The sequence below is a fragment of the Poecilia mexicana genome, unplaced genomic scaffold, assembly GCF_051168715.1.
Source record: "Poecilia mexicana isolate PSO_F unplaced genomic scaffold, ASM5116871v1 scaffold_9, whole genome shotgun sequence".
NCBI lineage: Eukaryota > Metazoa > Chordata > Actinopteri > Cyprinodontiformes > Poeciliidae > Poecilia > Poecilia mexicana.
Window position 1 is genome coordinate 17,265,781 of NW_028263378.1, and position 11,482 is coordinate 17,277,262.

Below are 11,482 nucleotides of genomic sequence, written 5' to 3' on the forward strand. Positions count from 1 at the left end.
GCTCTTTTGTAACCAATGAAAGGTCTGCATGCCACTGAAGCTTCTTGGTGTTTCATTTCTGTAATCCCTTGGGAGACATGTGATCTGTTGAACAAAGCATTCACTGAAGTGCTGCTCATTTTGGAGGAAAATAAAGAGACATTATTAGGTATAACTAGAGAATATAAGACTTAAGGCTTACATATTTAAGGAATGCATAAATATGGCATAATATTTTTACATAAAGTGTTTTCCTTAAGAGTTATTTTGTTATTCTTTCTTGGTTGTTTGAACAAACTGTGAATACAGCTGACTGATTTAACTGCAGGACTCAAACTATCACCTGACTGAAATGATGAGCTTCACTTGGCATGAAAAATGAAGTCAGTGAGGGTGCTACTGGCGTTGAGTAACAGGTTCTCAGAAAGCATGTACTAGTTCACTTTACAAAGGGAGAGGACGAAAACCTTTCTAAAGTAGCTTTTAATATTTTATATCAGAAATAAACTAAAAACTTTAATGATAATTTATTGTATTAAAAATCTTTCTTTTAGATCTGTGTATACCAGACTAGTGTAGCAGTTTTTGTTCAGGACTAAAACTGCTAATTATTTATGATAATTTGTCAAACTACAGTTTTAAGCCCCAGACTGGATCTTAAAAGGCCACATTTCATGTAATACTCTGAGATAAATTAACAGTTCTTGAACAACCGATAGAAAGAAATAGACTTACATTAAATATTTAAAGATGAATACATAATGTATTGCAAAAGCCTTCAGATTTATTGATCTGTCATGTTACAACCATAAACTTAAGTATATTTTATTGGAATTCCAAGTTACTCCATTGTTGAAATACCTACTGCTGCAGCTACATTTGAATATTTTGAATATGTTGTGGTATTTCTCTATCTGCTTTACAAATCTAGGGACTGAAGGTTTTGCCCATTTTCTTTCCTTTTTTTTTGTAAAATTCTCTCCATAATCAGGACCCTGATGAAACGGAAGAGGTGATTAATTCAATGTAATTTACTTATATCTACCCGCCGCACCCTCATGGCATCAATAAAGTATTCTTGTGGAACCGAATTGATTTGGAGAACCACAAAATGGGTTAGAATTTGTTTTCTGGGAGCGAAAGGGGTCGTTGAGCGTGTAGTGTCTCCCTCAGACCAACAGGTGGCGGTAACCACCGCCGAACCACAGAGAAGCAACAAAAGGAAGAGGATGAATCCCTTCCTCCTCATGTCAATATGGCGATGTAGATGTCCTGTCCACGCTGGTTTGTTGACATTTATTTAAAACCTTTATACCGACTGTTTTAGTCGAGTTACAACAACAACCATGTCAAGACTCATCGTTAAAAACCTGCCTAATGGGGTAAGTAAGAACGCGTTCTGTTAAATATAGATAAAAACATCAGCTTTAGATGGTCTGATGATGTTTTCTTGTGTCCAGCTGAAGGAGGAGAGGTTCAGGTCGATGTTTGCTGCTTTCGGCACCGTCACAGACTGCTCTCTGAAGTTCACCAAAGAGGGAAAGTTCCGAAAGTTTGGCTTCGTGGGCTTCAAATCCGAGGAGGATGCGAGCAGAGCGCTGAAACATTTCAACAAGAGCTTTGTGGACACATCCAGAGTAACGGTGAGATTTTCATCAACCCTAAAGAGAAGATAGGTGTGTTATATATGTTGTTTGTTATAATTCATGCACGCACGGTGTTCGTCTACGTTTAGGTGGAGATGTGTAAAGCGTTTGGAGATCCCACTAAAGGAAAAGCCTGGAGTAAGCACACCCAGAGCTCAGAGCAGGATAAACCCTCTGCTGCTTCTTCCACCACAGACACAAAGAAGGTAAGAGGGCATTTCTGACAGGAACCTGGAGAAAACACCCCAATCAGACCTGCCTGGCTTTCACTGGCTAATACAGATTACAGGCCAGATTTGACTTCGTTTCTAATGACTATTACACATATATGCTCATTTAACTCAACAACTATTGTTGCATCTCAATAAATCAGAATACAAAATGAAAAGTTTGCCATCCCCAAATTCAGTTTTATGAAATGTATTTGTTAAGAAAGCTGAATCTTTGCATAAGATTTCCTTCGTAAGGAAAAACATGTCATAGTAAGGGATGCACAAGCAAAGCAACAATCACCAAACAAATTTTTTTAAAGGAAAAAATACACATTTTTCCTGCTTCCTTCAGAAAGGAAGCAGTTTTCAGTGAACATTTGAAGGGATTCAGTTTTTATTTGTGATGCTTCTCATAAACAGGACGATTACTTAACCTGCCAATCACTGGTTAGAGCCAATCTATTGGTGCATCTCTAATTTGTGAAACATTTTGATAATAAACTGTACTGTATGTTTGTTTGTGTTGAAATTCAGAAAAAGACGGAGAAAAAGGAAACCAGCAGTGCACTGGGAAATGTGAGTAAAAAAAACAACTGTGTTTCCAGTTACACTGTAGCTATTAAATATAAAAATGTGTTAAAAAGACAAATCAAATTACAATGTTTAAGCTATTTTTCTTACTTGTAGATTTTAGATGTAGAAACAATTTAAACAGTAGCTGTAGTATGATAGCACTCACTAACATTGAGCACTTTGTGACTCTTTTGTTAACTGTTAGAATATTTTTTTTTCTATTCACTTTCTTGTGCTCGGTCAGCTGGAGGCAGAAGATGGATTCAATGAGTTTCTATCAGTGCATCAGAACCGCAGCCAGGCCCAGACCTGGGCAAATGACATGGCTCAGGATCCGGCTGACTCCGGAGGCGTACAAAAGCAGAAGAAGAAAAAGCCTGCCCCTGATGATTACCTTAACTTTGATTCAAACGAGTCAGAGGATGAGAAGCATGATGATGATGATGATGATGATGATGATGAAGATAAGGGTTGGTTGTTTCTTTTTTCCTCCTGAAATTTAGTACAAATAGTCCAGTTGTATTGTTCAAGTAGAATTTGAAGATTTTTGTGCTTTTAGTTTCCTCTAAAGAAGCCCTGAAGTCCGGCCTGTCGGATAAAGACTACCTGCGCTCCAAGGTGGCTCAAACTATGGAGGAGAGTGACGAAGAAAATGAAGAGGAGGAGGAGGGTCCTGTTCAGCATGGGGACAGCGCCTATGAGAGTGGTGAACGAGAAAACATCTCAAAGCCTAAACCTTTCGCTGGGAATAAGAAACAAAGTGCCCAAGAGGAGGTATATTTAGATGAAACGACACCTTAGACATAATCACTTGGTTGAACTTATGTGTTCAAAACCAGATTTCTTTGTTCAGATGGAGCCGACGACAGATTTCACAGTGAAGCTAAGAGGCGTCCCATTTAATGTAAAAGAGGTGAGATAAACCGCATCACCGGCGCTGTCTTGCTTTAAAAACAGGCCGTAATTGTTATTCCACTTTTTTCATGTTAAATTCTGTTAGCAACAAATCCGAGAGTTCATGACTCCACTGAGGCCTGCAGCCATCAGGATCGGGAGGAACGAAACTGGAAACAGAACCGGTGTGTGGGGAAAAAATAAAATTAAAAAATAAAATTATATGTATATATGGTTTCTGTATGAACAATGTGAAGGTCCGTATGTCAAACAAGCTCCATGTGGCTCCTTCAGGTTATGTGTATGTGGACTTGCACTCTGATGAGGAGGTGGAGAAAGCTCTGAAGAAGAACAAAGACTACATAGGTAAGAAGTCAATAAATAAGTAAGTAATTTGGAACTATTAAGATTGCATTAATCACCACCAATATACAAACGGGTGGTGTTTGCCGTCTCTGAGAGTTTTATCAAGACAAAAAAAAACTGGTTTCTCTCATGTAAGAGTGATGTACCATGAAGTCTTTTTTCCAGGCAAAACCTGGATCCATCAGCTTGTCATCTGACTCAATGCAAGACTTGTTTGTGGATCCTGAATTGTTAAGATAAAGAGCCCGTCTCATCACTATTCACCTCTATCTATTGTTTAGTTGTTGTTTTTTATTTTATGCTGTGGAATATGACTGTGGAACTTGCTGAAGAGTAAGTTCAATCATTTCTGGCTGGAACAGTAGTAAAATTGTTTTTATTCCCACTAAAAAGAGCTTTTTGTGAGCTTTATAAGAGTATAATTTTATTGAAATGTTTGTGGGTCAACCCCAAGAAGAACAGTCTCGAATATGGCAGAAACTAGTGGGGATCCTTAAATAAACAAATAAAATGTACTAATACACAAATATACTCTATATCTATATAGAAGTTTTCTATTCATACCAAACACTCAAAGTTTTGTATAATTATCTGGGCTTCATGTGATACACCTGTGTGTTATTTTAGCTGGTTTAAATGAATTAAAGAAATGTGGGCTTTTCCTACTTTTATTCTTATCAGAACATTTAAATTTAACTTTAAAAGGTTTTTTCTTCTGTTTTTGTTTAGTTTATATGAAGTAGATTTTGTGCTGTTTTCAAAATCTATTTTCAAGATCTAGATGTCCAAATAGCTTAAAACACACCCTGTAATATGTTTTCCATATTTACCCGTATGTCCGTAAACTTACACGAGATTACTTGTGATTCTGCATCAGTTTATCTGAGCGTAGTCTTGGTTTAACAGCAGCGCTGCTTGCTTTCCAGGAGGTCGTTACATCGAAGTCTTCCGCGTTGATTCATCGGGGGCGAAAAGCAAGAGGAACAAAAATGACAAAGAAATTGACAGAAACTTCACCAGGAAGCTGAAGGAGGACGAGGAAGAGGAGGATGTTTCAGAGTCTGGTCGACTCTTCATCAGAAACCTTCCCTACACCTGCACAGAAGAAGAGATGAAAGAACTTTTCGTTAAATATGGTGAGTTAAAGAACACACAGTACACATATAATTATTTAAATTCTGCCTGCTAATATATTTTTTCCTCAGCTAGATGTTTTCTGATTCTTTGTACTTTATAGGTCCTTTATCTGAGATCCTCTTCCCTATTGACAACCTGACCAAGAAACCTAAAGGATTTGCTTTTGTTACCTACATGATACCAGAAAATGCTGTGGTAGCTCTTGCGAAGTTGGATGGACATATATTTCAGGTATTTGTTTGTTACTTTTAAAAAAAAAAAAATGATTAGGACTTATATATGAGCTGTTTTTTTGGGAGGAGGGAATTTTATGCTTTTTCTTCTTCAGTTGTTTACAGACAGATGATAATTACATTTATTTTCCATGTCTAAAACTGAGAAATATGTTGTTTTTTTAAAGCATCAAGCAAAAATGTGATCATAAGGCAGCAGAAAACACAACTGAAGTTGCAGGACAGTGAATGTTATAGACAGGACTCTGAATTGAGGCATCAGTGCCCAAAAGAGGACAATGATGATAAAGTCTTTACGTTTTCCTCATGCTCATAAGAAGATGTACATGAGAAATTATTCAGAGATGTTGGATTATATGAGAACTCAGACTTTGTAATATCGGCTCTGTTCTTGACCAGCATTTGTTACTGTGGTAGACAGACTTTTCTTATCATGCAGTGGCCATGTAAACACAGCGGCAGTGAATGGAAGCAGCTGAAAGTCCCACTTTTCAGCACGTAATCAGTCAGTGTTGTAATTGTGAGGATTTAATTGATCTACTTACTAATTAATTTGGTTCGAACTCAGAGAGAAAAAAAGAATTTCTTCTGCAGCTACTCTGAGGATAAACATATAATAGGAAAGAGTTGGGATCTTGATGTCGGCAGACATGTAAACATTAAAAAATACAGTAAAGTATAAAATTTTGACACCTGAAACACTTTAGTCTCACAAACAGTATCCTTGATTGTCTTACTCCACTGGATCTATCCGTCTTAGCATAAACTGCTGTTTTTATCTGTGAGTTGTTGAGAGACTGCTTGTTTTTTTGTATGTGGGCAGAAATCTGCCCTCTTTATCTATTTACTTTCATGAAGCTCAAAAACTCCTTGACAGAGGATCTTTTTACAAAATTTTTCGTTTGTTCACAGCTACAGACAGGCATTTATGTTTGAACATGGTCATCCACATATGGCAAAAGTGTTTATTTTAGGGAGGTGTGACTCTTAACTATTTATTTTTTGTGGAAAATAGTGTCTTAAAATTTTGCTTTTTGGCATCGAGAAAGTGTAAAAATCTGTTGTTTATGAATGATCTCTAAGTTTTCTGATTCTAAATTTTAGTGAGTGGATGTGTTGTTTTTTCCTGTGGTTTTAGGGTAGAATGCTTCATGTTCTTCCCTCCACTGTGAAGAAGGAAAAGTCTGAATCTTCAGAATCTGGTGGTCCTGGTTCTTCATCATATAAACGACAGAAGGATGCTAAAAATAAAGCTTCGAGTTCTAGGTAAGCAACAGTATAATATGCCGTTTTCAGTATTTTTTTTTTTGGTTGCTGTTTTAAATTGCACGCAAATTTTCTTTGTCTTTCCAGTTCACACAACTGGAACTCTTTGTTTCTGGGTACAAGTGCAGTGGCCGATGCCATTGCTGAAAAATATAACGCCACAAAAAGCCAAGTCTTAGACCATGTGAGTGAGCCTATGTCTGAGGGTTTTATGCCACATCCTTATATTAGTTGCTTAGCATGAACAAAACAGATTTTTGTATTATCTTCCAAAGGAGTCAAAGGGAAGTGTTGCAGTGCGGATGGCTCTTGGAGAAACTGAGATTGTCCAGGAGACCCGACAGTTCCTGCTGGACAACAGTGTTTGTCTAGACTCCTTCAGTCAAGTAATTATGAGAACAAAATCTCAGATTAGGTATACTTCATCCATACATGTCTGCTGACATCTAGTTATGTTTGTACAGGCAGCAGCAGTGAGGAGTACAACTGTGATCCTGGTAAAAAACCTTCCTGCTGGAGTGACGACGACAGAGCTGGAAGAACTTTTCTCGCCTCACGGCTCTTTGGGTCGAGTTCTGCTGCCGCCTTCAGGTCTCACCGCCATCATTGAATTCCTGGAGCCAACCGAAGCCAAGCGAGCCTTCGCCAGGCTAGCTTACAGCAAGGTGTGCAAGACCTTTCAGTTACAGCGCCTTACCAAAATACTCTTACACCTTTAACCTTTTCACATTTTGACACATTACGACACTACATCACACATCTATCACTTATTGATTTTAGCTGAAAGGGTCCAAAAAGTGGTGCATAATTGTGGAGTGGAATGAAGATGATGAACGATTTTTATAATTTTTTTTACATATATAAATACAAGTTTGAAAATTGAGACTGACAATTATATTCAGACCTCTTGAGTGAATAGAATCACCTTTCGTTAATATTCCAGTTTTAATTAGGTTGCTTCTGGGGGAAGATGTTTGCAGTATATTTTATTTAGGGGTATCAGAGTAAGGCAAGCCAAGTTTATTTATATTGCACATTTCAACAACAAAACAATCCAAAGTTCTTTATGCAGCTGAATGAGTTTTACATGCCATTTTATTTTGATCAGTCATGCACAATGTGTTTGGTTTTGTTTTTCTTAAACCCTAGTTCCACCATGTCCCACTGTATTTGGAGTGGGCTCCTGTTGGGGTGTTCACAGCTGCCAAACCAGAAACAGGTAGAACTGTCTACACTCTAGACAACCTTTAGGTTCTATTGTTTTCTGAAAATGTATTTGTTTTCATAATATATATCTACCTAAATAAACATTACCAAAAAAATTTGATATCAGATAAAGAGAAGACCGTGAATAAAGAGAAAAAGAAAGAGGAGGATGAGCAAGAAGAAGAAGAAGATGAAGAAGAAGAAGCTGTGCCGGGTTCTACACTTTTCATAAAGAATCTGAATTTCAGCACAACAGAAGAAAAGCTACAGGAGGTGAGTCATCTCTCATAACTGTTAAAACAAACAATAAATAAATAAGATGCTTTATTCTATTGTCTTTATTTACTGCAGATCTTCTCCAAATGTGGAACGGTCAAGTCTTGCAGTATTTCCAAGAAGAGAGATAAATCAGGTATTTCACATTATAACTTGAATCCTACTTTGACAAAGGACTGATTCTCTAGGACCTTCATTTTTGTGAACTTTTATTTTATTTGAAATATTTGGCTTAAACATAAACATTATCTCTATGATTCAGCCCTAACAGTGATGTCCTCATCCCACTAATTGATCAGTAATGATAACAGGGCTTTCAAATGTTTATATAAGAGTAAAGCATGTTAAAGTCCATTGTTAGAAACACAAATACTCTTAAATTTATATTAGAACTGATTTAGGTTGCATTAAGGCACATGAAGCTATGTTCAGATGTTTACACAAACTCACCTTTACTGTCCTCGTTGGCTGAGTTTGACTGGCAGTAGCCCCACAGCATGATGCTGTGACCGCACTGTTTAAAAATTAGTACAGTGTTTGTATGTTTGAAAGCCTTGTCTTAGCATTTTAGCCAGTGTAAGCTGCTGTTAGCATAGCAAATCATGTTAGCTACTTTTGTCTATAATATTACTTGTAGCATTTTGAATAATAATGGCAGATTAACAAATGGTAGCATTTTACCAAACTTAGGTTAGTTAATATTGTTGGCTACCGACAGGCAGCATTTGACATCAATGTTATATATGCATTTCCCGTGCATCCCTAAAATTTAGCGTAACATGTAATGTTTGCTATTTATAGCAAATATACTAATATTGGCATGCTTGCTGATGTGATCATTTGAAAAATGCTAATAGGTGTAAGTATTAAAAACTTATGAGCTTCAAAGACCAAAGCAGACACATTTCAGGCTTAACTTTGCATCAAAAGCATTGTTACGGGCCTGGCCAGTAGAGGGCACCATCTGAATTCCTTCAGCAGTTTTCTGCTGTTAGTATACTCTGTTTTTGCATCTTTTTTTCCTGAGACAAAAGAGGGGAAACCTTCCAGAAAAACAAGCTGATAATGCTATTATATTTTAATGGACATAGAAAAATTGCTATTGGAGGTGACTTAAAAAAAAGAGTTACTTTTAATATTTCTATGTTAATATTCAAAACATGTTTGGCAATTTATCTTTTCCTACTACAATTTTTCTTCTTTGAGTTTTATTGCCCTGATCCTCAGTGATATCAATAGGTAACCTGTAGTTTGAACTTGCAGGTAACGTGTTGTCCATGGGTTACGGTTTTGTTCAATATCAGACAGCGGAGGCAGCACAGAAGGCTCTTAGGCAACTGCAGGTACCCTTGCTGTATTCTCAGTGAACCGGTTCCACTTGCCAACTGCACGGTCTGAATTTGGGCTAACTTGTGTGCGCTCACTCCTCTCTTTCAGCACTGCATGGTGGATGATCATCAGTTAGAGGTGAAGATTTCTGAAAGAGCCACAAGGTAAGTTGCTCCTTTCAATGGAACATACATTCATAGGAAATGTGAACCGTGTGAAGTCGCTATTTACTCAGTTGTGTTACCTTTGTGCGCAGAACTGCTGAGGTGTCTCGCAAAAAGAAGCAAGCTGAGAAGAAGCAAACAGGCTCCAAGATTCTTGTCCGCAACGTTCCCTTCCAAGCCACCGTCAGAGAAATTCGGGAGCTTTTCTGGTACCACGCAAGCGACTCCTTCGGCCTTTGTATTTACTCTGCTTGTCTTGTTTGGTGCTGACAAATTATTTCCCTCATATCTTCAGTACATTTGGGGAGCTGAAGACTGTCCGTCTTCCAAAGAAAGCAGCTGGCTCAGGGAACCATCGGGGCTTTGCCTTTGTTGATTTCCTCACCAAACAGGATGCTAAGGTTTCTTTTCCTATGATGCACATTCTCAGAAACATAATTCAAGAACTAAAATCCTGAATGTGCTTAAGTGTAGTAAGCATGTTTACAAATGGTCTTTTCTTTGCAGAAAGCCTTCGCTGCACTCTGCCACAGTACCCATCTGTACGGGAGGCGTCTCGTGCTGGAATGGGCTGATGCTGAGGATACGGTGGAAACATTGAGACAGAAAACGGCCGAACATTTCCATGGTGATCTACCAAAGAAGAGACGAAAAGCAGAAGTCATGGAAGGAATTCTGGAGTCGATGGAAACCGATGGGGGAGTTGAACACTGAGGTGGACCTAATCATGACCAGGAGAGATTTGGACTATGAGAAATAAAGGAGACCTGACTAGAGACAAACAACCATATGGCAATAATTTTACAAAGATTATTACTGTGACTGTACTATGTTTTTGTATGAAATAGTTTTACATAAATGTCTACATGTTGATTGTAGTTTGTCATTTATTACTTGCCAACCAAGGTTGTTGATGTATCAGTTGCAACTAAGCCAGTTTGATAAGTGGAATGATAGAAACTTTTATATCATTGCTTGCTATTTCTCTCTTTATTGCTTGTTTCTCTATTGTTTTATGTAATGCATATATCTACAGCAATGTGAATAGGAGAACTGTTTGGTAGCCGAAAGAGCAGGGTTGTTTTCTTAGTACTGTCAAAATATCCGGATCCCGAAAAAGAGATGAAATTCCCATGGTTAAAAGACAGCATGGATGTAACTTTGTGTTGCAAGTTGGTGGGGCGAGGAGGAGCTGGGGGCCGCTGACGCACCCAGAGTTACTGGAAGACCTTTTCTTTTTTAGTGCTAAGAATAATGCCAAAACTTCCATGTGAATGCCAGACAGTCTTATTCAATAAATTAGGGTATATGTCCTGATAAGGCTTATCTAATTAATAGTACCTTTCGAAAATAATCTAAATTAAACATACTACGAAATATAAATATGTTAAAACGGAAGTAATCTAATTAATTTATATAATGTCTTTCACTTGGTGATGAAATTACTGATAAAGGAACTTTTCAGTCATATTGTAAAACATGAAATCAGTTTCATAATTCAGTAATATTTTTTTTGTGAAGAATTATCACATAGTTGCCTTTTATTGTCTGATTTTATCAAGTGCTAAAAAGATGAGTTTCTGTAACAATCAAAATGTTATTAAACATTTCAAAAGCAGAATAGGTAACTTCTGTGTAACCAAATTAATCCTTGTCAGTGCAAACTTTGTATTTTTCAATTATGTGATTCTGACCCCACATCTGTCCCTCGGCTGGTTGGCAAAACCTTTTCCCTGCTGACTTACACACAGCAGATGAGATATGATGTGTCTTTATTATAGCAAATATTAAGGAGACTAAAACTTTTTTGGGTCTGGTTGGATTCTATAAAATGTGGCTTAAAGTTGAGATGCTGATGTTTGGATATGTATATCTTCTGTGCATATAAATATGTAAATATTTTGGTTTCTGTCAGTACACAGCGAATTTCTCTTTTATATTGGCCAAATAATTAAATTTCACTTGACTGTCGCTGTCGGAGTCATTTAACAGACTATGGGGCCTTATGAAATATTTCATCCTATTTGATGATTGCTCTGAATATTGCCAAGTTCTTACGAACAAATGATGCAATTTGTCCAGGAGAAAAATGCATACAAACGGGTGACTGTATTTTATTTTTTATCTCATTCTGTCAGCTTAAAGTCACGAGCAGACTCGTTGCCATGGCAACCAATAAACAGCAGCCCGGGGAGCACAGA

At 37.4% G+C, this 11,482-nt stretch overlaps 1 protein-coding gene across 1 annotated transcript; it reads left to right on the forward strand.

Moving 5' to 3' along the window:
* Positions 1–1,201: 1,201 nt before the first annotated feature.
* rbm19 (RNA binding motif protein 19) lies at positions 1,202–11,252 on the forward strand. The gene is made up of 23 exons (XM_014968336.2): positions 1,202–1,361; positions 1,440–1,622; positions 1,715–1,831; positions 2,372–2,413; positions 2,655–2,880; positions 2,970–3,184; positions 3,264–3,323; positions 3,411–3,489; positions 3,599–3,670; positions 4,597–4,806; positions 4,908–5,038; positions 6,179–6,306; positions 6,394–6,490; positions 6,582–6,692; positions 6,771–6,971; positions 7,456–7,525; positions 7,640–7,785; positions 7,864–7,924; positions 9,052–9,131; positions 9,226–9,281; positions 9,374–9,490; positions 9,577–9,682; positions 9,789–11,252. Exons 1-23 carry the CDS (start codon positions 1,326–1,328, stop codon positions 9,993–9,995), a joined length of 2,751 nt encoding a protein of 916 aa, XP_014823822.2. The 5' UTR covers positions 1,202–1,325; the 3' UTR covers positions 9,996–11,252.
* The last annotated feature ends 230 nt before the right edge of the window (positions 11,253–11,482 follow it).

Excerpts from the sequence above, each read along its gene's own strand:
- rbm19 (XM_014968336.2), top strand. The coding sequence starts at position 1,326 with ATGTCAAGACTCATCGTTAAAAACCTGCCTAATGGG. Across the intron at positions 2,881-2,969 it reads TGATGATGATGAAGATAAGG|TTTCCTCTAAAGAAGCCCTG; the intron begins GTTGGTTGTTTC and ends TTGTGCTTTTAG. Across the intron at positions 3,324-3,410 it reads TCCCATTTAATGTAAAAGAG|CAACAAATCCGAGAGTTCAT; the intron begins GTGAGATAAACC and ends AAATTCTGTTAG.